Raw genomic sequence first — 27732 nt, 5'->3', positions numbered from 1 at the left:
CAGTTGACAAGAGGAGCCGCGACCCGCCAACCTAACCCAGATTATATTCAACCGGCTGGCCGAAGGAGCTTCAATTGGTAGGACAGGATGGGGGCGTGGCCTCATGTAGAAAGCCTCCTCCGGATTGGTGAAAATCGTTAAGGGCGGGGCCTCCACTGTGGCTGGGCGCGAAAGCTCGAACGCCGCTGCCTGGCAGGAGACTCTGGGAGCAGCTGCGTCCCGGGTGGGGGAAGCGGAGACCAGCTTCTTCCCGAGCGGCGCGCTGCGGAGGCCGGAGTCATGACGGGCGAAGTGGCTTCCGAGGTGAGTTTATGCACTTGCCTCTATCTGCAGCTGCGGAGGCCCGGCGCGGAGGGGTGGGGTGGGGTGGGGCAGGGGTCGAGCCGGCCGAGTGGGTCGTGGAGGCTGGGAGGACTACGTGCACCGCGGCAGCTCGGCGTCGCGGCCCCGCGGAGATAAAACCACGGGCCCCGCGCGCTCGGGACCCCGCGGCCGATCCCGGCGCTGGGGTCCCCGCGCCTCGGTCCCCTCGGGGAGGTTGCTCCTGGTCTTTGCGGCGCGCGCAGCCCGCCGCCAGCCTCTGCTCAGCCTGCTCATCCCGCCCCTTTGGCGCGTTTCCTGCGGCGGAAGCTCTTCCTCCAACTGCGCCCCAAAAAGGAGGAAGGACCAGGCCGAACCGGGCCGCTAGGGTGAGGGGCAGCATTAACTGTAAATGGACGGCGGGAGTCTTAGAGACTTCTAACTTGGGTCTGGAAGAGGCCTTTGAGGTCATCACACAGGGTCCCGAGAGGTGAAGGTACCAGTCTCGGAGCCTTCCGGGAGGTGACTGGCTGGTCGCTGTCGGAATTGGCGTAGAAACGACATCTGTTTCCAGATCTGTGTTCTTTTCTGGGGCTGGGACTGGAGTGAGACACTCGTCTTGGGAGCAAAATTTAACGGGGCGCTTCAAGATAATTTTAAAAATTTATTTTTACTGAAGTATAGTTGAATTATAATGTGTTAATTACTGCTGTACAGCAAAGTGACTCAGTTATACATATATGTACATTCTTTTTCTTATTCTTTTCCATTATGTTTATCACAGGATATTGGATAGAGTTCCCTGTGCTATACAGTAGGACCTTGTGGTTCAAGATAATATTTTAATGCAGTATTTTAAAAATAAAAATTAATGCAAAAAATTCCATTATTTGATTTTGAACAAAATATCAAACTTTGAAATGAAGACAAGATCCGACCCTGTGTTTGCACTACTCTGTCTCACTCACCTCACGCTCATCCTGGCCCTGGTTCCAAAAAAACTTTATTTACAAAAGCAAGCAGCTGACCTCATGAGTCATAATTTGCCCATTTGATTTTTTATTTTAATATTGCACTAAAATATCTTGATTGCTGAGTGTTTTGAGACCTTCTAGCCTCACCCTGTTCCTGGTCCTGACTGTTGCTGGTTCTGCTGCAGATTGCCTAGAATACAGTGATTAAGGGTATCACCATGGGGCTTCCCTGGTGGCGCAGTGGTTGGGAATCTGCCTGCCAATGCAGGGCACACGGGTTCGAGCCCTGGTCCGGGAGGATCCCACATGCCGCGGAGCAACTAAACCCGTGTGCCACAACTACTTAGCCTGCGCTCTAGAGCCCATGAGCCACAACTGCTGAGCCCACGCACCACAACTATTGAAGCCCGTGTGCCTGGAGCCCGTGCTCCGGAACAGGAGAGGCCGCCGCAGTGAGAAGCCCGCACACCGTAACAAAGAGCAGCCCCTGCTCGCTGCAATGAGAGAAAGCCCGCGGGCAGCAACGAAGACCCAACGTAGCCAAAAATCAATCAATCAGTCAATCTATTAAAAAAAAAAAAAGAGTATCACCATGTATTGAGCTATGTGGTTACCTGAACTCAGTTTCCATATCCACAAATTGTCTTACTGCTTTCCATTGTTGGGAGGATCATCAGCACATACATCATGATCCTCAGTGATATTCCTCCATTTGTGTTATTTTTGGTTATAATTTTAATAATTGTACTAAACATTCAAATCAATTTAATAGTTGTTTGAGAAACCATTAGGGTGAGGCCTTGTGACCTATTACATTACAGATGTATTTTCCCCCTTATTAATAAGTTGATTCAGAGTTCTATGAACTAAGCTTGGTCACTAACTAGTCAAGTCACCCAACATACCCCCGTCTCCTTAGATTTTTCACTTGTGACTTAAAAAAATTTTTTTGGGGGGGGCTGAATTTCAGACATAAACATGGAAAGGCTGTTATAATGAACCCATCACCTAACTTCAGCAATTATCAAATCATGCCAATCTTGTTTCATTTATACCCCCACCCAGTTCCCCCCTAACTGGATTATTTGGCAGCAAATTCCACACATATTTCATCCACAGATATTTCATCATGAATCTCTAAAATGTAAGGGCTTTCCAAAAAAGATAACTACTATATTATTACCATACCTAAAAAATTTAGGATTATTGCTTGATATTAAATAGCTAATCAGTGTTCAGATTTCTTTGACTCATACATATACTTTCAGTTTGTTTGAATTAGGATCCAAACAAAGCCTGCATATTGCAGTCGGTGATATGTGTGTGTAAATATCTTAACTCTCTTTATAAGTCCCCCTCCCTCTTTTTTTTTCTTGCAATTTACTGTTAAAGAAACCACAGAGTTTGACCTATAGAGTTTCCCACATCTGGATTGCCTCTCTGTGATGTCATTTATCATGTCATTTGGATACACTGAGAAACAGTTCACAGTAAAACGCAATAAGTGCTTGATTCTTTAAATTTATTTACCATAACTCAAAGAGTTGGCCTATAATATCCTTCAAAGGTGAACAATGAATTTTAGTTTGTTTTTTTGTCCAGTAATTCTTTTTTTTTTTCTTTTATAAATTATTTTATTTATTTATTTTTGGCTGCATTGGGTCTTCGTTGCTGCGCACGGGCTTTCTCTAGTTGCTGCGAGCGTTGCGGTGCGTGGGCTTCTCATTGCGGGGTCTTCCCTTGTTGTGGAGCACAAGCTCTAGGTGTGCGGCTTCAGTAGTTGTGGCACATGGGCTCAGTAGTTTTGGCTCTCGGGCTCTAGAGCGCAGGCTCAGTAGTTGTGGCTCACGGGCTTAAGTTGCTCTGCGGCATGTGGGATCTTCCCGGACCAGGGATTGAACCCGTGTCCACTGCATTGGCAGGCGGATTCTTTTTTTAAATTTTTATTTATTTATTTATTTATTTATTTATGGCTGTGTTGGGTCTTTGATTCTGTGCGAGGGCTTTCTCTAGTTGTGGCAAGTGGGGGCCACTCTTCATTGCGGTACGCGGGCCTCTCACTGTCGCGGCCTCTCTTGTTGCGGAGCACAGGCTCCGGATGCGCAGGCTCAGTAACTGTGGCTCACGGGCCTAGCTGCTCTGCGGCATGTGGGATCTTCCCAGACCAAGGCTTGAACCCGTGTCCCCTGCATTGGCAGGCAGATTCTCAACCACTGCACCACCAGGGAAGCCCGCAGGCGGATTCTTAACCACTGTGCCACCAGGGAAGTCCTGTCCAGTAATTCTTAATGTCATCCTTTTGTTACGCCACTGTATTGGTTTTTCCTTATTTCAGCCTGATGATCCCATGATAATTTGTGTAACTTTATGTACTTAGAGCTTTCTGTCACCTGCTGGTTAATACAAAGTATATTCTTATTTTCTAGGTTCACCTAGAAATCAATGATTCAAAACTCATTTCACAAGAAGAAGCAGATAGTCCTTCAGACAGTGGACAGGGCAGCTGTGAAACAGTTGGGCTTTTGAGTGAACAAGGTTTGTAACAGTCAGTACTTTTATTTTTAGGAATAGAATGTGGGAGCTTGGGTTGTAAGGGGACTGGATTAATTTCATTATTCTCTGATTTATTAAATTATTAATGCTTAACCTTGTTTGTTCTGTTTATTATAAAAGCAAAATAATAGTGCTTGTACCCTTTTGAAAATAACCATTTCTATTATATTATTGAATGTATAAAGTGTCTAGAAGATACCATATTGCCTGGTTAAATGCATTCATCCTATAATAAAAGGACTTTTAACACCTGCCAGAAGGATCAGAACAGCTTTACACATTGTAAATATATATAATTACATTTCTTAGTAAGAGATATTTTTCCAGGGAAAATGTTTTTAAAAATATATTTTTAGATTTGCTTTGCTACAATCAGTTCTTAGTGTTAGTTACATAATTTCACAAGGTGATATATCACTTGGATAATTGGATATGTTTTTTGAGGAGTACAGGGACTAGGAAGAAGGCCAAGTGACGGTAGACTCTAAAAAAAATTGTGTTTCCTCCAGATTCAGATGAAGAGATATTTGTGAGTAAGAAATTGAAAAGCAGGAAGGTGCTACAAGAGAGTGATTCTGAACGAGAGGGCACAAATGCCTCTCCAGAGAAAACTACCTATGACGATATTGAGGAGGAAGATAAGGAGAACTTACATGCCGGAAAAAATGGAAAAGTCAGAAGGATTTACAGAACTCTGGTGAACAGTGATGAGAGTGACATCGAGGAGTCTTTGTGTCACGAAAATCTTGAAACCCAGGTGACACCTTGCTTAGAGCTGAGTCTCCAATCTGAAAACTCTGTGGATTTTACAGTTGACAGAAAGATTTCCAAAAAACCCATACATGATAAAGAAGGAATTGGAGGAAAAACAAAAGTAAAATCAAAGCGAAGACTCGAGAAAGAGGAGAGAAAGATGGAGAAAATTAGGCAGCTGAAAAAGAAGGAAACAAAAAATGAGGTACATTTAAAAGAATAATTTGCTGTTTCTAAGGCAGGTTAATGTTTTAGAAAAAGTTGCTTTTAGGAAAAAAAGTTGCTTTTAGTTCCTGAGGTTGTTTCTGCACTCAGAATATACCTTCGAGTTGATTGTCGTGCAATGAGGTATGTGATTTCAAATCCGTTGGTCTCATTCTTCATTTTGGATGTAAGAGGACACCTTCCAAATAAATGGGTTTCTGATTTTCTTTGTGAGCACGTGGAGTTATTCTTTGCTGTTTCTGATCTGATGAAAATTAACTTTCATAGGATTTTTCATGCCTCCATCAGTCAAAAGTCTTGTTTGCTAACTAGAAAAACCATCCTCAAATTTTATAAGCTAGTTGCTTAATGAAGTACTTAATTGACTTTTCAAAAACAAGTGTACTATTTATTAAGTTAGTTTTGGACAATTGTGTAAAATCACAGAATGGACTTCAAAGGATGACTATGGATTAGGAACCAGTGATAATGTTCTAGGATGCCATATACTTGTCTGTTGATGAAGCATGAGCTTTTTCTGTCCTGATGCAAATTGCTATATGGTGTTGTAAAACATTGGATTTGAAAATGATTGGATCTTGCTTTTTCTTTGTGTTACCCAGGAAGATGATGTGAAACAGCTATTTAATGACAGTGGCTGTCTACTTGTGGATAAAGACCTTTTTGAAACTGGGTTGGAGGAGGAAAATAACTCTCCATTAGAAGATGAAGAGTCATTAGAATCAATAAGGGCAGCTGTGAAAAACAAAGTAAAAAAGCACAAGGCAAGTAAAAGATGACTGCAATTAGAGCTAACCCACTGCTTCTAACCTTTGCTTTGTTTTCTGACTTACTGTTGGAGCCTTAATTTTTTTTTTAACTGAAGAAAAACACATGTCAATTGATTTAAGTTTTTCAGCTGTTAATTTTGGAATTATGCAGTACAAGTGATAGACGTGCTACCTTGTTTGGAAACTAGTATTTTCATTGCCCTAATAAGAATGTTGAGGAAAGTAAGATACTTTATGTTTTGTAAGAAACAGGTAAAAAAGGGGTCAGAGATGTAAATTTTATAATCTGGTGGCCTCTAGGAAATGAACCTATAGGGTTTCAGGAAGGGTATCAAAGAGAAGCATCAGTCAAAGCATCGTTGTCCTGAGTGTTTGGAAGCATAATCATCCTTCCTGAGATTAGCTTCCTGGAAGTCATTGTCCCTCCTTAGGGAAAGATGTAATATAGAGGTGTAAGAAATGAGGGCCCAAGCTCCATTGGAGACAACTAATGTGTTTTCTAGGCATTAGAGGATGCTGTGTGTCTAACATTTTATATTTGATAATTATTGATTTATCATTAATGTAGCATGATGTGATGTTGGAGTGCAGAAGCAGTCTTTGCGTAAGCAACATCCTCTTGTGTCAGTTTAATTTTTTTCCCTGTTAATCCATTTGCAATCTTCTCTTTTAGAAAAAGGAACCATCTTTGGAGAGTGAGGTCTATTCACTTGAAGAAGAAACTGAGTTATCAAAAGGCACCACGAGGAAGGTGACATAGAGCCCTATATAGTTGTCATGTTGAGCTCTTTTCCCAGGCGATTGTGGGTTTTTCAGGAATTTTATTGTGTCTATCGTATTACCCTGATTCCCAGGATATTGGTTTGTACATAGTAGGGGCACAAATATGAATTGGATTGAATTAATTCTATGAGACTTGCAAATAAATGAGCTCCTGAAGTTTATATTGTTTTGATCTTTTTAATGCTTACTGTTCCCTCTCCATCCTCTTTTCTTGGAGAGAGCAGACTTTTAAGGGATGAATATCTATCAATCTTTCTGGATAATAGCATTAATGTAGTCTCACTTTTTGTTTTCTTTAAGGAAAGAAAAGCAGCCAAGTTAAGTAAGGAAGCATTAAAACAATTGCATAGTGAGACTCAGCGCCTTATTCGAGGTAAAGAAACCAGTATGGTAAACACTGAGGCAAATCACATTTCTTTGTAAGCTCAACTTGGATGTTGGGGACTTTCCTTTTTTTTTTAACAATCTTAATATGAATGAGATTATAATAATCAAGTTTAGAATCGATCTTGATGAATGGCCATTGTTCTGAAGCCCCTGGAACATTAGTATAAACTGAGAAAACTTCCTGAACTGTAGTGGTGGTAATGAGGGAGTTTTTTAAAGGATTGTCTATGGCCTGGCTGCATCAGGATCCCTTTTACAAACCTTTCAAATTTATAAATTCTTAGGCCCCACAGAAATTCTGATTCAGTAGGCTTGAAATGGGGTCCAAGAATCTCTAGTTTTAAAAAACTTACTGGATCAATTTGATTTCACAGCTAGTTTTAAAAGCCACTTGTCTTCAGGGAATTTTTTGTAGTTGGATCCTGCTTTTATTAAAGGCAGGATTGTTTTCTATTTCTGGTGATGGCTTTGGTTGTTTAGTTAACTGAATGTAAAGTGACATTTCAGAATGTACAGTATATGTATTTGCTTGTTTTGTTCCATTTTATAGAGTCTGCACTTAATCTTCCATATCATATGCCTGAGAATAAAACTGTTCATGAATTCTTCAAACGTAAACCCCGGCCCACTTGCCAGGGAAATGCCATGGCGCTACTGAAGTAAGAACCTTCTTTCCTTGTGATTATAATTTTCATAAATATTCAGTTTTGAGGCAAACACCTGCTGTAAAGAGTTCAGATTCCTCACTTCCTTAAAATTGATTTAACCAATTCATTACGTGCTAAGGGATAAGAATGTTTCACGTTTAGGATAATTTTCAACTCCAGGTTATTTTCCCTTCTCTAGGTCATCTAAGTATCAGGCAAGCCATCACAAAGAAATCACAGACATTGAAAATACAACTGAGATAAATAGTGACCACCATAGCAAAGATTCTGAGCAGACAACAGGTGCAGGATATGAAATGGAAATTAATGCACTCCCTGCAGTTTCAAAGGAACCCCAGATTACTACTGGATCAGATGAGTCTTGCAGTAAGGATTTGACAGGAAGTGAAGAGCTAGAAATTCCCGAGAAACAGGAGCAGAGTGATGCTAGACCTTCACCTGGGGACATCTCGGTGGCACAACAGGAATGCAGCTTCCTTGGGAATAAGGACAGTGAGGAGTATCAGGCTGGAGGGCTTGTGGCACCTGAACCTTGTGCCCTGGAGGAAGAAGAAGGCCTGAAAAAAACAGAAGCAGATGAGAAGGTGGAAGAGCCCAGCCAACAAACTAAATCAGCCGCAGTGGTGCCACCTGAGAAAGTGAGGAGGTTCACTGTGGATAGACTTAAGCAACTGGGAGTAGATGTTTTCATTCAACCTCGGCTGGGTGCCGACAAAGATTCTTTTGTGATACTTGAAGAACCTGAAACCAACAGAGGTAATCCTTTGAATTGTGAGGAGCTTCTCTAAAGTGATTTGTTCTGGCAGCTTTCTATTATTTGCCACTGTGGAGGACAGGGAATACAGCAGAAACAAATAATCACACATGGTCTTATTCTACAGATGTACCAGATACCAGATAGAAATCATTTAGATACATTTGGCAGGGTATTAGAATGTTCTAAACCTTGTTTAAATGGAAACCTGTTGATAGTTAATGTACAAAGCAGGGTACATTGCTGTTGTTTTATGGTATGACTGATAAAAGCATTATTCAGTTTTTCACAGTTAGAAATATCTTGGTTCAGCAAATTGTTTGCAAAACTGAATTTCTTTTCTTTCTTTTCATTCATTCAACAAGTATTAAACTATCCACTACATGCAAGTTGCTGTAAGGCATACTTGAGAAATCTGACATTTATCCTACACTTAAGGTACTTACGCTGTAGCGGGGGAGATAAGTAGGCAAATAACAGTAATACAAGGAAGTGACATCTTCTATCATGAACATGTGTCACTGATAATTGGAAAAAGTTAAATAACATGGAGAAAAGGGAGAGTATTCTTTGCTGAAAGAAACATTTAGAGTAAAGAATCATAGGAGTAAAGAGGAGGGATAAGTTTCTTACAATAGGTGATTAAAGAATAAGTGGATGTAATTACTTGTTCACTACCTTCCCCTTTATACTTTGAGTAGGGATCTTCTGGCTTATTCCTTACTCTGTCCCCCGTGCTTCCACAGTGGATGACACATTGTAGGCAGCCATGTTTACTCAATGAATGAAAGAGTGAATGAATGATCCTTCAAGAGAGAAATCAAGTATTACCCACATTGGGTAGACTTCCTGACTTGTCGGTAAAATTAGGTGTTCCCTCTTCCCTCCTCTGCAATGTGATATGATAATTAAGAGCTTAGGATCTATAGCAAGGTTGGGATCTGAATCTGGATTACACTACTCACTGTTTAAACTTGAGTCTGCTATTTGACCTCTCCAAGGCATCTTTTTAAAAAAATGAAATAACGCTATCTGGTTCACAGGGCTTTAGTGAAGATTTGTTGAAATAACGCATACAAGTGGATAGCATAAAGAAGCACTCAAGTGGTGGCTATTTCTATTATTAGTGAAATTATTTACATCAAGACTCTCCTTCATTAAATAACATATGGTTGGCAGGTGCTAGGTCAGCCACAGTATCAGTCTTTGTTGATTGAATGGGTGGACTTTGTGGAAGTGGAGAGAAGGACGTTCTTAGAAGGGACAGAAAGAGCTCTGTGTGGTGCATATTGGGAGGACGTGTAAGTCAGTTTGACCGGAGCAGTTGGGGGGGTGGAAGGGTTTTGTAACAACTAGCATAGCTCTATTAGCAAAGAAGCGTGGGAATAAGCTGTTGCCCGGAACAGGGAGGGAAAGTTTTGTTGTGTGGGACTAGAAGTTATCTAAATAGTCTCAGACTAAAAGGTGCGGTAGAACTTTTTGAGTACTTACTATACTAATACTGTGAAATTTTGTTATATGGGACTAGAAGTTTTCTAAACAGTCTCAGACTGAGAAACAGAAAAGGGAAGAAACCTTTTTTTTGCATACCTACTATATTAGACACTGATAGATCTTTTTATAAGTTATCTTTCTTTTATTTTATTTATTTATTTTTGGCTGTGCTGGGTCTTCGTTTCTGTGCGAGGGCTTTCTCTAGTTGCGGCGAGCGGGGGCCACTCTTCATCACAGTGCGCGGGCCTCTCACCATTGCAGCCTCTCTTGTTGCGGAGCACAGGCTCCAGACGCACAGGCTCAGTAGCTGTGGCTCACGGGCCCAGTTGCTCTGCGGCATGTGGGATCTTCCCAGACCAGGGCTCGAACCCGTGTCCCCTGCATTAGCAGGCAGATTCTCAACCACTGCGCCACCAGGGAAGCCCCATTAGTTATCTTTCTTAATTTTCATAGCCCCAGATATTATTTTGCAAATGAAGAGCCTGAGGTTTGGAGAGGTTGGGTAATTTTTCCAACATTACACTTGGCTTATACAGGGAACTAGCACAATGCCTGGCTCATAGTAGGCACTTATTTCTAACTCAGAATATGTTTTCCTTCAGAAATAGTATTTGACATGAATATTGGGTTTCCAGATCAGCCTGTTTCATAATATATGAAGTTAGGATCAACATTTATTCATTCATGCAATAAACTTTTATTTAACATGGTGTTGGGTGCTGTGTATGCAAGTAAGATGTAGTCCCTTCTCACAGGGAAATTAAAGTCTAGTAGGAGTAACAGGCAGAAAAATTGCATGTTAAGTGCTGTGCATGCTTTGAGCCTCAAGAAAGAGTTCCTCACAGGGAGTCAGGGAAGCTTCTGAAAGGATCTCATACCTGAGCTGAGTCCTGAAAGCTGAGTAGGAGATACGAAGGCAGAGAGGTGAGGGAGGGCTTTCTTGGTGGAGGGGACAGACCTACAAAAGACACAAAGACAAGAGAAAGCTCTGGTTAGCTGAAGTGAAGATTGCAAGGAGGTTGGTGACTAGAGGCCAGATCATGCAGGGCTTTCAGGTGGAGACATGAGCTGGAGCAGAGACTTGTCACTTAGAGAGGAGATGAAAGGTGTTGGGAAAAGACTGATGGAGAGAGAGGAGCTTGAACAGGGGTTCTATAGTGAGGAGGGTGGTGGTTGAGTCATGTAGTAAAGGGCAAGGAAAAGGGGTGCTCCAGTGGGTTGGGGGATGAAGAGTTTTGAGGGATCTGGCTTTCTCCAGAAGAATGAAGGCAACTCCTGCCTCACTCTTATTTAAGGTCCTGAGTAATCTTCCCTTCCACTTCTTTTATTCTCTTGGCACCAGTGATGAGCTGCCTATTTCTGTTCCCTTTCCATTGCCACTACCTGTTGCTTCCAACTTACTGAAATAATATAAAATGGGATGCAGACTTATAGCTTCTCTCCCTACTCTTTGGTTTGCAATGTAAACATGCCATCCTTTGGAATTGGATTTTTTCTACTAATAAATAATGTTAGGGACTCAGAATAAAAAGGTTTCTTTCCAGTTCTTCTCTTTTTCTACTAAGACGCTCTAAGGAGGGAAAACCCACATCTACATGCTAAGCACAAAACTACTAAAGTATGATTTGAGCACATTTTAGAAAAAGAGCCAAACTTGGAGTATCTTGGACATTTTATCATGGAAGAGAACGCACGGCATGTGAAAATAGCCAGTATCCCTCAACCCCAAAGGAGCTTTTCTTCCTCTCCTTTCCTTTCTGTCAGCTCTTTTACACCAGATCCCACTATGGTATGATTGAATTGTTAAACAGAATGAGAGAGGTAACAGCTAGCTGAGGGAGAAAGGAAAGAAAGTTCTGAGCAATAGCAGGGGGGAAGAAGGGAAAGGCCCTGTTGCTATTAGACCATTGAACTCATACTACGTGTGTGTGTGTGTGTGTGTATATTCATATTCCTGTTTATATACAAGTTGGGCGTGTGGTACAGGGACCACTTCTAACTGGGATTTCCTTTCTGATTGTACTGATTATATCTGTAAAATTTTCACGAAGAAACTTTTCCAGTCCTGCCGCGAGTTACATCACTCATTGCATTGATTGTTATTTTCTTTTTCCATTTTTTAAATTGACCTTACTCATATTTAGTGAGATTGCTATTAAGCAGTGAAATGTTCAAAAAAGGGAATTTTTTAAAAGGAGAGTGAAACCCATGAGAAATTAAGCCCTTGAATAATTGAGGAGTATGGTATTTTTTCTACCAGCTTAATACTTTTTTAAAAAGAATTGCACATATTTATTTTTATTTTTATTTTTTTAACATCTTTATTGGAGTATACTTGCTCTACAATGGTGTGTTAGTTTCTGCTTCATGACAAAGTGAATCAGCTATACATATACATATATCCCCATATCTCCTCCCTCTTGTGTCTCCCTCCCACCCTCCCTATCCCACCCCTCTAGGTGGTCACAAAGCACCGAGCTGATCTCCCTGAGGAATTGCACATATTTAGAAACTTCATTGTAAATTTCTACCCTAAAATGAGTTTTGAAGTATATTGAGGAAGTTATAGCAGTCCATTAGTTTGGGTTGTTATATGAATTGGACACAGGTGTCAGTAGCAAAGGAGATTTTGGTATTTCTCTGTGTGTGTTTTTTTCCCTACAAGTTTGTTGAACTTCAAAAACATAGCTTGTAATTCTTAACTGGAATCTTAAAGGCAAACTGACCTACTGGTTGGCGTTTGGTTTAGAACTGGAAGCCTTGAAGCAGCGTTTCTGGAAGCATGCTAATCCAGCAGCCAAACCCAGGGCTGGTCAGAAGGTGAATGTGAACATCATAGTGAAAGATGTGGGCACTGATGGAAAGGAAGAGCTCAAGGCAGATGTGGTACCTGTGACTTTGGCAGCTGAGAAGCTGGATGGAGCAAGCCACACAAAACCAGGTATTTGCGTTCATGGGGGTTTCTTTGTTTATTTTTTTGGCTGGGGGCGGGGATGGGTGCCTCACTCTTGGTACTCTGGCAGGTCTTTATGGCTACTGAAGACCCTATAGTGAGACGTTATAGAATCTTTTTCCTTGGAGACTTTGGAGATGGGACAGCAGTACCTCTAGCATGATTCATGTGTGTAGCATTACCTAGTTGTGTGGGGTGGGTAAGAGGAATTATTTCTTAAACTAGCCTTTGTCTTATTGTTTAAAAAAAAAATCCATTGTAGAAAATACGTGGAATAAACAAAAAACTTCTACAGTTCTCTATCAGAGACATCTTCTGTAACCATGTTTTATATCCTTTTAAACTTTTTGTGTGTATTTTTTAAACAGACAGTACATGTCTGTTTAAAAAATAAAACAGTAATGCAATCATACTGTGCATTCTGCTTTGTAATCTGTTTTAGGGACAGGTCTGTTGTTTCCACTCCCACTTTGAAAATACGAGTAATATATCACATAGAAAAAAATTAAAACACTGAGGAAAAGGTATAAAATGAAAAATTAGTCTTCCCAAAGGCAACTTAACAATTTCTTGTGTGTTCTGGGAAAATTCATATGCATATGCCATTGTGTGTGTGTGTGTGTGTGTGTGTGTGTGTGAGTGTGTGTGAGTGAGAGGGAGAGAGAGAGGGAGAGACACTGAACACTTATACTCTCTGCCAGGCACTGCTCTAGGTGCTTTACAGTAAATAACATTAGTGTCCTTATTTTATATGTGAAGAAACTGATATACAAAGCATTTAAACAACTTGCTCAAATTTATATAACTAGTAAGCAGTAGAGCTAGCAGCCTAATCCAGACCACCTAACTCAAGAGTTCAGATACACATATTGCTTTGGGGGCTTTTTTTTTTTTTAACAGCTGCGTGATATTCCATTGTGCAAGTATAACATGATTTGTTTAACCATACTCCTATTAATGGACATTGTGTTTGTTTCAGTTTTGGTATTTCATACAATATTGTGTCCTAGTATCAGATATATGTTAGTAAATTTTGATGCAAAATTCCTTACAGTGGAATCAGTGAGCCAAAAAAAAAAAAAAAAAATATATATATATATATATATATATATATCATCCCGTTGTCCTTCAAAATAGTTGCACCGATTTACACTCTGAATCACAGTGTATAAGAGTTCCTGTTTCTTCCGGTTAATAACGGATATTATCAAGCCTTCGAATTTTTGCCAAATATATAAAAAATGGTATCTCATTATTTTGATTTGTATTTCTAATGAGAAGTGATGTTAAGCATTTTTTTTTTAGTAGGCATCAATTTTATACACATCAGTGTATACATGTTTAAGCATTATTTTTTAAAATAATTTTTAATTTTATTTTTGGCTGCATTGGGTCTTTGTTGCTGTGCTCAGGCTTTCTCTAGTTGCGGCGAGCGGGGGCTACTCTTCATTGTGGTGCATGGGCTTCTCATTGCGGTGGCTTCTCTTGTTGCAGAGCACGGGCTCTAGGTGCATGGGCTTCAGTAGTCGTGGCCTGCGGGCTCAGTAGCTGTGGCTCGCGGGCTTAGTTGCTCCGCGGCATGTGGGATCTTCCTGGACCAAGGCTCGAACCTGTGTCCCCTGCATTGGGAGGCGGATTCTTAACCACTGCGCCACCAGGGAAGCCCTTAAGCATTATTTTTAATTTTATTTACAATATATGTTCATTTTTCTGTGAACTACCAGTTCATATTGTTTGCCCATTTTACTCTTGAGTTGTTTCTCTTTTTCTTTAATGTGGATAAATTTATCAATATTTTCCTTCATGGCTTCTGAACCAGAGACTCTTGAAGGCCCACTCCCTCCCACACATCTTTTATTTTTTTACCCTTTTAAATAATAATTTTATAATCTCTGTAATATATTATCCCAGGGTATAGAACATAATTATGGAAGTTATCTCCTACATTCAATTCATGATACTCTCCATTTGTTAAGGTAACAAAAGCCTAGACTCCTAAGGTCTCTGATTTTCCTTTTGGGATGTGTCTAGAACACCTCTGGAGTTGCCTAAAGTGGACATTTGTGTTGTTGTAGTGTGTAGTTGGTCATTACGTCTAAAGCATCTCTTCATATTTCTGTTCAGGGGAAAAGCTTCAGGTGCTGAAAGCTAAGCTGCAAGAAGCAATGAAACTCCGAAGGTCTGAGGAACGCCAAAAGCGCCAAGCATTACTCAAGTTAGATAATGAAGATGGATTTGAAGAAGAGGAGGAGGAGGAAGAAATGACGGATCAGTCCGAGGAAGACGGAGAAGAGGAGGGAGAGGAAGCTTTGGAGGAAGAAGAGGCGAAAGAGGAGGAAGAGGAGGAAGAAGGCAATCAGGAGGTTTCTGGCAATTATGTGATTTCGTTACTAGGTCATGATGAATAAGGAAGAGAGAAAAATCAGATTTGAGCAAGAATATAATGAGCATGTTCAATTGTATAAGAGATTTCAGGGGCAGAGATAAATGTAGCTCATATGTACTTAAATATTAGTGCTTTCAGTCCTTTCAGCACCACGGAACACCTGCAGTTCACAGAGCCATAGCCTTGGCTCCTACCTGTTGGTTTACATATTGCGCTATCATGCTAATATCGAAATGGCTTTGTATTAATAGAGACTTTTATCTTTGTTGTTCATTTAGGTTTCTCTATTGACAATAAAAAGTACTTTTAACCTTGGCCAGGTTGAGGTCTGGAATAAATTCTCAGACAGGCCGAGACCTTCCTGAGTTAATTTCATTCTTTGTTGAGGAAGGTATTTGTAGAAGGGCCTCTTGCCCTTTTTCTATAGTATTGTTTTCCACCTAGATAAGACAGATGATGATAGGATTTTTGGTATTAGAAAAAAGAAATCATCCTTGTTTGAACACTGGAGTTATTTAAAAGAACTGGTTAATGTTTAACCCTGGGTAAAGGAAGAGGAAAGCCGTGGCTGAACTGTGCAGGATGTCATAGTTTGTGGTTGGCTGGAGGTCAGTAGTTGTCCTGCAATCTCAGGCTAACCATGTAACCTCTCATTGACTCAATAACATGATAATCCGGTTCTTTCATGATCTTGTGGCAGTTTGGGGAGGGTAAAGGTAAAGTAACATAAGTATAAAAGAGCTTTAGAAGTGTCAGCGTAAATTGTGTTAATGATAATGGTTAGGCCGAGCTTCCTTCAGGTTTACCTTTTCAGATTTAAGATGTGACTTGTAACTAAGCAGCCATATTTCAGGCTAACAGTGTGTTTGCTTTTAAATTTTTTGACTTGTATTATTCTGTTTTTGGGTTGTGTGATTGGTAAAGATTGCAGAATTCCTTCTCGGTAGTGAAGAAATAGAAACCAAAGATGAGAAAGAAATGGATAAAGAAAACAATGATGGCAATGGTGAAATTGGCAAGTCAGTTGGCCTTCTCTCTGTCCCCAAGCCTCTCTTGTCAGATTCTACCTTCCTTCTATTTAAGGACAACTCTTCCAAGATGGGGTAAGTAATTCTCTCTAAGGAAAGATAAGATTCCCTGGTATTTGCCCCTCTAGTAAGAAGCAGAAACAGATACTCAAACAATTTACCTTCTTATTTTGTAGTTACTCTGCTAGTGAAGAAAAATCAGAAATAGATGAAAACTCAGGCAAAAGACCTAACAAACTAGGTAAGTAGTGACTCTTTCGCAGAACGTGACTTTTCTCTGATCCTCCAGCTTTGACACTTAAGGACTACAATTCCTTAAGGTTCCATTTTTTGGAACCCTAGTGGACTTTTCCCAGTCTTAACTGTGGCAATGACAGGAATTTATGAATTAGAATATTTTTCTTGGTCCAGTTTTTGAAAACTTAAATGCATTTTCTTTACAGTTGACCATGAGCATGTAATAGGTCCTTAATGAGTATGTGTTGATTGAACGAAACATGAAACATTTCTATCATATGTAGATCAAAGGAAGATGTGTAAGTGATTGGATAATGGAGAGAGTGATCATAGGCATTAGGTAGAAAGACAGGAACTTTCAGGTGTCACTTAGCTCACAGTGATAAACCCTGATTATATAATGTTATCTTAGTACCATAATTGACCTTTTTTTAAAAAAAAAATTATTTGTTTTATTTATTTATTTTTGGCTGTGTTGGGTCTTCGTTGCTGTACGCGGGCTTTCTCTAGTTGCGGTGAATGGGGGCTACTCTTCATTGCGGTGCGCGGGCTTCTCATCGCGGTTGCTTCTCTTGTTGCGGAGCACAGGCTCTAGGCACGCGGGCTTCAGTAGTTGTGGCTCGCGGGCTCTAGAGTGCAGGCTCAGTAGTTGTGGCGCACGGGCTTAGTTGCTCCGCGGCATGTGGGGTCTTCCCGGACCGGGGCTCGAACCCGTGTCCCCTGCATTGGCAGGCGGATTCTTAACCACTGCGCCACCAGGGAAGCCCCCGTAATTAACCTTTAATGTAATGTTTTGGAACCTGTAACTTGAGAGGTTTGCCAATGGGTCTTACCTGACAATTTCATTCTCAACTCTTTTTCCTAAACAAATCTAACTTATTTCTGGAATCATGCACTTAAAAGTTATTTTTCTTTAGATGAAGATGATTCATGCTCATTATTGACAAAGGAGAGCAGCCACAATAGCAGCTTTGAGCTGATAGGCTCCACAATTCCATCCTATCAGCCTTGCAACAGACAAACAGGCCGTGGGGCCAGTCTTTTCCCTACAGCAGGAGGATTCAGATCTCCTTCCCCTGGACTATTTCGAGCCAGTTTGGTCAGCTCAGCTTCTAAGGTAAGATGGCAGTGGTTTTCTAATCTCCTTCCGCTTTTGCTTCCCACATTGCTAAATAAAGTGTGTCCAAGCCAACAACTCCCACCACATTGTGTATGTTTAGTTTAAAAAATCCACCCCTTTGTGTATTTTTATATATATATAAATTTATTTTATTTATTTATTTTTGGCTGCGTTGGGTCTTTGTTGCTGCACGCGGGCTTTCTCTAGTTGTGGGGAACGGGGGCTACTCTTTGTTGCGGTGCATGGGCTCTAGGCGCGCGGGCTTCAGTAGTTGTGGCGCATGGGCTTAGTTGCTCCGCGGCATGTGGGATCTGCCCAGCCCAGAGCTCGAACCCGTATCCCCTGCATTGGCAGGCGGATTCTTAACCACTGCACCACCAAGGAAGTCCCCCGCTTTGTGTATTAAAAACAAGCCTCATCCAAGGTTCTTACTTTCTTGAAGATATTTTTCTTTATGCTCCTCTTGGCTATGCATTGTCCTCCTCAACTGCAATTGCCTGAGAGTAGATTAAATTTTACAAATAGCAACTTCTGTTGTTGTCATGACAGTGAATGACATTTGTAAAATGTTTTGTTTTTGTTTGGTTTTGTTTTGGTGCCAGAGTTCAGGAAAGCTGTCTGAGCCTTCACTTCCCATAGAGGATTCCCAGGATCTGTATAACGCCTCCCCAGAGCCTAAGACACTTTTCCTAGGAGCAGGAGACTTCCAGTTCTGTTTAGAAGATGACACTCAGAGCCAACTGTTGGATGCAGATGGGTAGGTAGTTTTATGTTTCTGTGGGTGGATGGTGCTGGGTACTGCTTAATTTTGTTTAAAAATAAAGTGAGCTTCTGTCGCTCCATCTGTGCTTTCTCTTCTGAGAAAGAGAGGTGAACAGACCATTAGTATTACATTCCGCACGTTTGAACAAAGTCTGTCTAGAAAATTAAAAGTAAATAGCCTTGGGCTTCCCTGGTGGCGCAGTGGTTAAGAATCTGCCTGCCAATGCAGTGGACACGGGTTCGAGCCCTGGTCCGGGAAGATCCCACATACCGTAGAGCAACTAAGCCCGTGCGCACAACTACTGAGCCTGCGCTCTAGACCCCGCGAGCCACAGCTACTGAAGCCCGGGCGCCTAGAGCCCGTGCTCTGCAACAAGAGAAGCCACCGCAATGAGAAGCCCGCACACCGCAACGAAGAGTAGCCCCCGCTCGCCACAACTAGAGAAAGCCCGCGCACAGCAATGAAGACCCAACGCAGCCAAAAATAAATAAATAAATAAATAAATACATTTATTAAAAAGAAAAAAAAAAGTAAATAGCCTTGCTGGCATTCTGATCCTTCAATTTCTGCATTGTTTGACATGCGTAGCTCTTACAAGGTCATCAGATTTCTCTGCATCCATCCTACTATGTTAGGATTGTTGGATGGGATTGAGAATTGACACTTCTGTGGCACATTACACGGCCATAACACCAAGCCCTACTCTAGCACCATTTGAAGCCAAAAATTATCCTTTACCCTTCACCTTTTTTTTTAGAATTGGCTTTTTTAAAAAAATAAATTTATTTATCTTTTTAATTTTGGCTGCATTGTGTCTTCGTTGCTGTGCATGGGCTTTCTTTAGTTGCGGCAAGTGGGGGCTACTCTTCGTTGTGGTGGCTTCTCTTGTTGCGGAGCACGGGCTCTAGGTGCGCGGGCTTCAGTAGTTGTGGCACATGGCCTCAGTAGTTGTGGCTTGCGGGCTCAGTAGTTGTGGCTCGTGGGCTCTAGAGCGCAGGCTCAGTAGTTGTGGTGCACGGGCTTAGTTGCTCCGCAGCACGTGGGATCTTTCTGAACCAGGGCATGAACCTGTGTCCCCTGCATTGGCAGGCAGGTTCTTAACCACTGTGCCACCAGGGAAGTCCCATACCCTTTACCTTTTGAATAGCCTTTATTCTTTCATAAACTTCCCCCTCCCTCTTTAGATTGTCACAGGCTAAAGTGTGACACTCTTGTCTTCTGGTTCAGGATTCAGCTTCTAACTTCGGTACTGGAAATGAGTTCGGGCTTTTCACCCACCACTTTGTTTTTTTCCTAGAAAATTTCTTACACTCTTCATTGGGCTTGTAGGTTCTTAAATGTTAGAAACCACAGGAATCAGTACCAAGCTTTGAAGCCTCGATTGCCATTGGCCAGTATGGATGAGAACGCCATGGACGCCAACATGGATGAGCTGCTGGATTTGTGTACAGGGAAGTTCACATCTCAGGCTGAAAAACCTCTGTCCAGGAAGAGCGACAAGAAAGAGAACATGGAGGAACTTCTGGATCTTTGTTCAGGGAAATTTACTTCTCAGGGTAATTATCCAACAGAGCGTCAGGCTCACCACAGCCAAATATCTTAAGTCAGTGTCCTTGAAAAGAAGCCCCTTACTGTCAGGTGAGAAGTTCACAGAAAACAGAGCTGTGGTAGATTCTTGAGCATAGGTTGAATTCACTGCTTAGCTCCTGACATTTAGAGCTCTTACTTTCTTAGAGTGGTGAAGTATCAACTTAAAACTGCTTTAGCTTTGGCCATATGACTTGTCATTTATGGCTAATATATGTGCAAAGCTTAGAGCAGTGTCTGCTGCATAGAAAATTTCATATAAATGCTAACTTATTACTTCCACCTGCACACCCCTTTCTACCCCTCACACCCCTGCTAGAATGTAAGCTGTTTGGGAGCTGCGATCTTTGTTTTGTTTGCCGCTGTCTCCCTGGCACCTGGCACATAGTAAGCACTAAATAAGGATTTGTTGAATGAATGAATGGTGAGCTCTTTTTGGCAAGCTTACCTTAGAACTGTGTTGAGCCGGCATGTCTTCAGATGGCTGGGGAGAGAGGATAAAGCTGTCATTTCTTGGTGACAAATCTTTTTCTTCATTGTGATGTAGATGTCTCTACTCTGGCTCCATCAGAGTTAAATAAGCAGGAGAAGGAGAGCAGTCTGGGTGATCCAATGGAAGAAGCACTTGCTCTTTGCTCAGGCTCTTTCCCAACAGACAGGTGAGTCTCAGTGATTGGAGGGAACTTGGCAAGTCCGGTGTTCTGATAAAATACTGGGGTAGGTTCTCTGGGCTCAGGAATAAATGGTCATCTTAGGGGCTTCATATCCTGTCTGAGAGTCTTGCGGTCTGTTTGAGTCTCATATTTGCATAGTAAGGAAATTATAATGCTTTCATTTAGTTGGTGGGGAACAGGGTAAAAAAAGGCAAGAAAAAGCACATGAAAGTTCTCAACATCACTAATAATTAAGAAAATGCAGGGGCTTCCCTGGTGGCGCAGTGGTTGAGAATCCACCTGCCAATGCAGGGGACACAGGTTCAAGCCCTGGTCCGGGAAGATCCCTCATGCTGCGGAGCAACTAAGCACATGCGCCACAACTACTGAGCCTGTGCTCTAGAGCCTGTGAGCCACAACTACTGAGCCTGTGTGCTGCGACTACTGGAGCCCGCGCGCCTAGAGCCCGTGCTCCGCAATGAGAAGCCCGCGCACTGCAGCAAAGAGTAGCCCCTGCTCGTCGCAACTAGAGAAAACCTGTGCGCAGCAGCGAAGACCCAACACAGCCAAAAATAAAAATAAATAAAATAAATAAATTTATTTAAAAAAAAAAAAAAGAAAAGAAAATGCAAATCAAAACCATAATAAGATACTACCTCACACCCAGCAGTTATTCCACTTTTGGGTATATACACAAAAGAAGTGAGAACAGCGTCTGTTATAGATATTTGTACACCCATGTTCATTGCAGCATTATTCGTAATAGTCAAAAGGTGGAAGATCCCAAGTGGATACATACACAGTGGAATAATATTCAGCATTTAAAAAGGAAGGAAATTCTGATACATGCTACAGCATGGATGAACTGTGAGGAGATTATGCTAAGTGAAGTAAGCTAGTCACAAAAAGACAAATACTGTACGATTCCACTTACATGAGGTACTTAGAGTAGTCAAATTCATAGAGACACAAAGTAGAAGAGTGGTTGCCAGGGACTGTGGGGAGGAAAGAATGGGGAGTTGCTATTGAAAGGGTATAGAGTTTTAGTTTTGTATATGAAAAGAGTTCTGGAGGTTGGTTGCAAACAATGTGAATGTACTTAACACTAATGAACTGTACACTTAAAATGGTTAAGATAGTAAACTATGTTGTGTGTATTTTATCACAATTAAAAAAATTTTTTTAAAGGCAAGATATCTCGTTTCCTGTTTCTTGAAGAGATTGTTGGTGCTATAAAATATTTTCAATTCCTAAGTTGGCTGACTGCTTGTAGTTTGCCTTCAACTTGTTTATTGATTTGTTGATTTGCATTTTAGGGAAGAAGAAGGTGAAGAGGAGGAATTTGGAGACTTTCAGCTTGTCCCAAATGATAATGAATTTGATAGTGATGAGGTGAGTTTGAAGGGGACAGAGTAATCACAACTGAACTCCATGTATTGCTGCTGTGTTTGCTTGTTTTGTAGTTTGAGTTCTTGAGAATTCTGTTTGGCATGTTATCAGAAGCAATTTCCTAGAATGAAATGTTTGGGCAGAAGTTTATAAATTCCTGTCTTAGTTGAGGACACATTTTATTCTGTGTAACTTTGCATGTGATACTGTATGATTTTGCAGGATGAACACAGTGACTCTGACAATGAAGACCCGGCCCTAGAAGACCATGAAGATAATGATGAGGAAGACCTCCTGCAGCAATCCGAGAAGTTGAAAAGGCAAATGTAGGTGTTATGTCCCTTCCTTCAGTTGCAAGAAAGTTCTCCTGACAGTTGGGTTGTAGCTTGCTACATTTGCTGGTTCTATTTTTGCTTTTTGTGGTTAACACAGATTGAATAAAATCCATTTACGTGATATCTTGAGTATTCAAAGATGGTCACGTCCTCCTCAAGTGATTTCTATACTAAACATCCCTAGTTCTTCAGCTGTTTCTCACGTGACATTGCTTCCAGACTCTTCACATGTATGGATACTCTCTTTATCTTCAGGTGTGGTCTGACTTCTGCTCTATATAGTGGTACAACCACATCCCTTGTTCTGGTTGCATACTACTTATAAAGTAACCAAAGAGCATAAGAGCTGAGTCACTGTAGATCCTGAGGATCTAGTAGATGACTAAATTCCCCATGTCTTTTTTCCTATGAATTACTGTCATTCCAGGTTTTCCTCATCCTAGTCTCAGGCAAATGACCCCCCTTTATTTTTTTAATATTTTATTGTCGTTTTTTTTTTTTTTATATAGTGATTTTTTTTTTCATTTTTTAAAATTTTTTTGTAAATTTATTTATTTATTTTTGACTGCATTGGGTCTTCGTTGCTGCATGTAGGCTTTCTCTAGTTGCGGCCAGCAGGGGCCACCCCTCATTGTGGTGCACGGGCTTCTCACTGCGGTGGCTTCCCTTGCTGCGGAGCACAGGTTCCAGGCGCACGGGCTCAGCAGTTGTGGCACGTGGGCTCAGTAGTCATGGTGCACGGGCTCAGTTGCTCCACGGCATGTGGGATCCTCCCCGACCAGGGCTCGAACCCGTGTCCCTGCACTGGCAGGCGGATTCTAAACCACTGCGCCACCAGGGAAGTCCCTTTGTTGTCGTTTTGATCATGAAAGTAAGCCATTTATTTTGGAATATTTCAAAGAATACAGAAAGACATAAATAAAAAGTCATCCAGGAACTTCCCTGGTGGTGCAGTGGTTAAGAATCCACCTGCCAATGCAGGGGACACAGGTTCGATCCCTGGTCCGGGACAATCCCACATGCTGCGGAGCAACTGAGCCTGTGTGCCACAACTACTGAGCCTGTACTCTAGAGCCCGAGAGCCACAACTACTGAGCCCAAGTGCTGCAACTACTGAAGCCCGCATGCCTAGAGCCCGTGCTCTGCAACAAGAGAAGCCACTGCAAAGAGAAGCCCACGCACAACAACAAAGAGTAACCCCTGCTCACCGCAACTAGAGAAAGCCCGCTTGCAGCAACGAAGACCCAAAGCAGCCAAAAAAAAAAAAAAGTCATCCATGTCCACCGTCCAGGATATTTGTGAAAGTGGTGGTGGTGGTTATTATTACCGCATAACTTTTTTTCAGGCATATATTTTTATGTGGTTGAGATCTGTACAATTTTTTTTTTTAATTTATTTATTTTATTTATTTTATTTTTGGCTGTGTTGGGTCTTCTTTGCTGCACATGGGCTTTCTCTAATTGCGGCAAGCGGGGGCTAATTTCGTTGCATTGCGCAGGCTTCTCGTTGTGGTGGCTTCTCTCGTTGCGGAGCACAGGCTCTAGACGCATGGGCTTCAGTAGCATGCCGGCTTCAGTAGTTGTGGCTCGCAGGCTCTAGAGTACAGGCTCAGTAGTTGTGGCGCACGGGCTTAATTGCTCTGCGGCATGTGGGATCTTCCCGGACCAGGGCTCGAACCCGTGTCCCCTGCATTGGCAGGCAGATTCTTAACCATTGCGCCACCAGGGAAGCCCTGTACAATTTTTTTTGTATGTACAATTTTGTATCTTGCTTTTTTTTCCTGCTTACCATATCTGTAAGCCTTTTTCCTTGATATTGAAGGTTTTATAAAAACCATTTTAATAGGTATTCCACATTTTATTATTTGTGGATGACTTTTGGAATTCAAATATAGGACATCATATTGATCCTTATTAGATTTATTTTGTTGTTTTTAGCCCATCATTCCATTCTATTGAGATCAGTTTGGGCTTCTAATTTGTCACCTGTCAAATTAACTATTCATACAGCTTTGGGCCATCTATAGATTTTTTTTCCTAAGGCAATGGTTCTTAAACCTTACTTAACTATAGAGTCCTTTGTTCAAATGAAATCTTATAAAGAATGGCAGCTAAAAATTGAACTGCTCAAAGAGGGTAGATGGGAAGATTGAGAAGCTTAGTGGCTATTGGCCCCTGAAGGAATTCTTCAGGAACCCTAGGAGTTAGAGGAACTCAGCTTTAAATCAGCCTTCAGAAAGCCATCAAGCTTCTGCCACTCATGACCATAGGTGACAGCACTTTGAACTCAGATGACAGCAGATTTGTTCTCGATGTGAGCTGAAGTCAGAAAAACTAACTTGTAGTGGTTTTGATTACTAGTAACTCTGAGCTTCAGTCATACCTCTAATTTGAGGGTCAAGATTTGGCAGGCTGTAAGAAGACCCCAGTCTATTACCTTTCCATACTATACTATCTCTAGTCTGTCTCCTGAAGCTGGTAAGCTTAAATAGAAGACAAAATAGTTTGAACCTTCTGGCAGGTATGTCCCAAATATATAGAGGAGATTGAGAGTTCTGGCTTTAGAGTCACCAGCCTAGGATGAATCCAGGCTCAGCTGCCTCCCAGCTATGTGACCATTGGTAAGTTGTTTACTCTCTGAGTCTTAGTTCCTTCAACTGAAAATTGAAGGGAATAATAATACCCCTCCCTGAGATAACGCAGTAATGCTCCAAAAGCACAGTTATTGGCACACAGTATATATTAAATAATAGACTTTTAAGTATTATCAAACTGTATTATTATTATTAATTTAATCTTATTGTTATTAGAGATGGCTCTGTGTTCTGCTTTTCTCATTGCTGTGTGTATATTCATTGTTGTGTTTTCTAATTTTCAATTTTCCAGGAGATTAAAGAAATACCTGGAGGATGAGGCAGAGGTGTCAGGGAGTGACGTGGGAAGTGAAGATGAGTATGATGGGGAAGAGCTTGATGAATATGAAGAGGATGTAATTGATGAATTACTTCCTTCTGATGAGGAACTGCACAGTCAAATCAAGAAAATACACATGTCAGTATCCCAGCAAGCCCTTCTGAATAATGAATGGGGTATGTCTTAAGGCAGGCCCTATAACCAGCCACAGGGGTCCTGGTTTTGAACACCATATTTCTCCTGTTGTAGGAAAACAATGTTGGATGATGATAAGCGACAGTTACGTTTGTACCAAGAAAGGTACCTTGCTGATGGGGACCTGCACAGTGATGGTCCTGGACGAATGAGGAAATTCCGATGGAAAAACATAGGTATTTTGATTGTTGCCTTTAGAAGCAGATGGTATAAGTTCCATGTTTGTCCAGTTTAAGACAGCAAGAGGAAATCAAAACTATAGCAGGTAGCTGTGGAGGACCTTGCCTTGACCTTTATTTTCTATTAATGGATAGGAAAAGCTTGTGTCAATATATTGTAAATGAAAAGGGTTCACTTGTGTCTGTTGAGACACCCTCTCTTGTGGGGATTGCAGAATGCTAATAGCCTTAACTCTTTGCTTTAGATGATGCTTCCCAGATGGACTTGTTCCACAGAGACTCTGATGATGATCAGACTGAAGAACAGCTTGATGAGACAGAAGCCAGATGGAGGAAGGAGCGAATTGAACGAGAGCAGTGGCTTCGGGACCAGGTAGGAAGCCTGCAAGAAATTCTCCTATTCCAACCCTACTTATGAGGGTCACTCCGTCACCCAGCTTGTCATGATAGTCGTCAAAATCTTGGGCAATATATTGCTGTCCCTTTTAATCCTTGAATTTTCTTTTGTGCTTTGAGAAGGTTACCATGGGCAGTTCTAGTCATGTTTTTGTCCAAAATCCTTTTTTTTTTGTCTAAAGCAACAAAGAGTTGCAAAAAAGGAAAACAAATGCTGTCCCAAGTACTCTAGCTTCCAGGCTATACTAATTATTTGGGGGCGCTGTGGGCTTCTGTTAATGCTGTCTGATTTTTGTTTTCAGGCACAGCAGGGGAAAATTGCAGCTGAAGAAGAAGAGGAGATTGGGGAAGAAAGTCAGTTTATGATGCTGGCCAAGAAAGTTACAGCCAAAGCTCTGCAGAAGAATGGTGAGCTCTTAGTCCTCCTCAGGGTCTAGCCTCCTGGATTGTTAGTGCTGGAGCCTTAGAGGTGACTCCAGCCTTCAGGGGCTCTTGCAGCTTACTCATGGGCTGGTGTCTAATGTTATCTTAAAGAGGTCCCTCAGATGGGGAGAGACAGTATTCTTTCCATCTTAGACTATTGGGCAGTCGACATTGTGATTGTGAGTATATGTAGCTGGTTTTGCTTTATGTTCTAAGGCAGCTCAGAGGAGTGAATTCTGGCTTCTTTATTCAGTTGCCCAGGATTATATACTTAAGTGTTAGAGCTGGAATTTGAACCCAGATATGCCTAACCCCAGAGCTGAAGCTCTTAAACACTCCTTAACACTCTTACCACTCTTGTTTTTTCTTATTATTACTGTTAATTAGACAATAAGTTCAGCTGAGTTGTCTGTCTTCTCTTAAGCCACTTAACTGTACTTTCAAGTCATGATTATAAAATAATCAGAGCTCCTATGGCTTTAGTTTATCGGTTTAGTTAAAGGCTTGTTAGCTTGTTTAGATTTAAAAGTAATTCTACGCAGCTTTGTCCAGAACAAGCCTCTCTGTCTTTTCTTTTCAGTCAGTCGCACTGTGGTTATTCAAGAATCAGAGTCTTTATTCAGAAATCCTTTTGAAGCCACCAAACCGGGAAGTGACAACCAGGTTGGTTGGGGACCTTGTTAGCCTGATGTCATGATCTTCAGTGTTATAAAGGCCCGGGTCAAGTTAAGGGAATGCTCTTTCATTAGGGGAGGGAGGTGGCTGCAAGAAATGGAAGTAGATGTCAAAGGAGCCTACCATTTCTTTTCTACTTGAGCAGGGTAGGACTGTGTCCCCTCAATACCTGGTGGAGGCAGGGAGGAGCTGACTTCTCATTCTTCCCTTGGCACTTGGAATTTGATACCAGGAATTTGATGACTCTTCTTTCCTCAGCTGAAGATGGGCTCACTGCTAAACCAGCCCAAAGCTGTGCTTCAGAAACTGGCTGCCCTGTCTGACCTCAACCCTAGTGCTCCCCGAAATTCAAGAAACTTTGTCTTCCACACACTTTCTCCTGTCAAGGCTGAGGCAGCAAAGGAATCATCTAAGCCTCGGGTAGGGAATTTGAGAACTGATTTGGTGACTCTCCACAGCAGAGTGAATGAATGAATGAATGAATTGAATTGAATTGAAAATATATATATATATTTCTGGCTTAAAGGCTTAAATGCTGCAGTGTTAATCTTGCACTACCAATAAGGTACAAGGGGATTGCTACCTGCAGTAAGTAATCAGCTTTGAAACTTGCCTGGAAAATTTCTATTTTTTCTAATGATCCGTGATTTAACTATGAGCTGCTTAAGAGCTAATTGAAGCTAAGTACTTGTATGAAGGTCTTGAGTTGGCTCTTTCTCTGCTCTCTAGGTAAGGAGAAGGGGTCCATCTTTAATGACATCCCCGTTACCTAAGCGCCTCAAAACAGATGATAGCACTTCAGGATCGAAGCAAAGCATCTTCAGATACTTGGAAAGCTAA

The 27732-nt window shown here is 41.5% G+C and overlaps 1 protein-coding gene across 2 annotated transcripts; it reads left to right on the top strand.

Moving 5' to 3' along the window:
• The first annotated feature begins 227 nt into the window (after positions 1-227).
• Positions 228-27732, top strand: CLSPN (claspin). Of its 2 annotated transcripts, XM_059896888.1 has the most exons (25): positions 228-303; positions 3701-3809; positions 4337-4785; positions 5408-5569; positions 6249-6326; positions 6659-6731; positions 7296-7404; positions 7592-8169; positions 12411-12602; positions 14739-14977; positions 15925-16103; positions 16205-16269; positions 17183-17382; positions 17988-18142; positions 19478-19704; positions 20283-20394; positions 21705-21780; positions 22000-22103; positions 24998-25162; positions 25274-25395; positions 25644-25771; positions 26097-26202; positions 26798-26880; positions 27151-27312; positions 27622-27732. In XM_059896888.1, the coding sequence occupies exons 1-25, from the start codon at positions 280-282 to the stop codon at positions 27730-27732; spliced, it is 4008 nt and encodes a 1335-aa protein (XP_059752871.1). In that variant the 5' UTR covers positions 228-279. The 2 variants fall into 2 exon arrangements, with proteins under 2 accessions (XP_059752871.1, XP_059752879.1); XM_059896896.1 differs by lacking the exon at positions 12411-12602.

Source organism: Balaenoptera ricei, chromosome 1, assembly GCF_028023285.1.
Source record: "Balaenoptera ricei isolate mBalRic1 chromosome 1, mBalRic1.hap2, whole genome shotgun sequence".
In the NCBI taxonomy this organism is placed as follows: Eukaryota; Metazoa; Chordata; class Mammalia; order Artiodactyla; family Balaenopteridae; genus Balaenoptera; species Balaenoptera ricei.
This window is presented reverse-complemented; position numbering and strand designations above follow the sequence as displayed.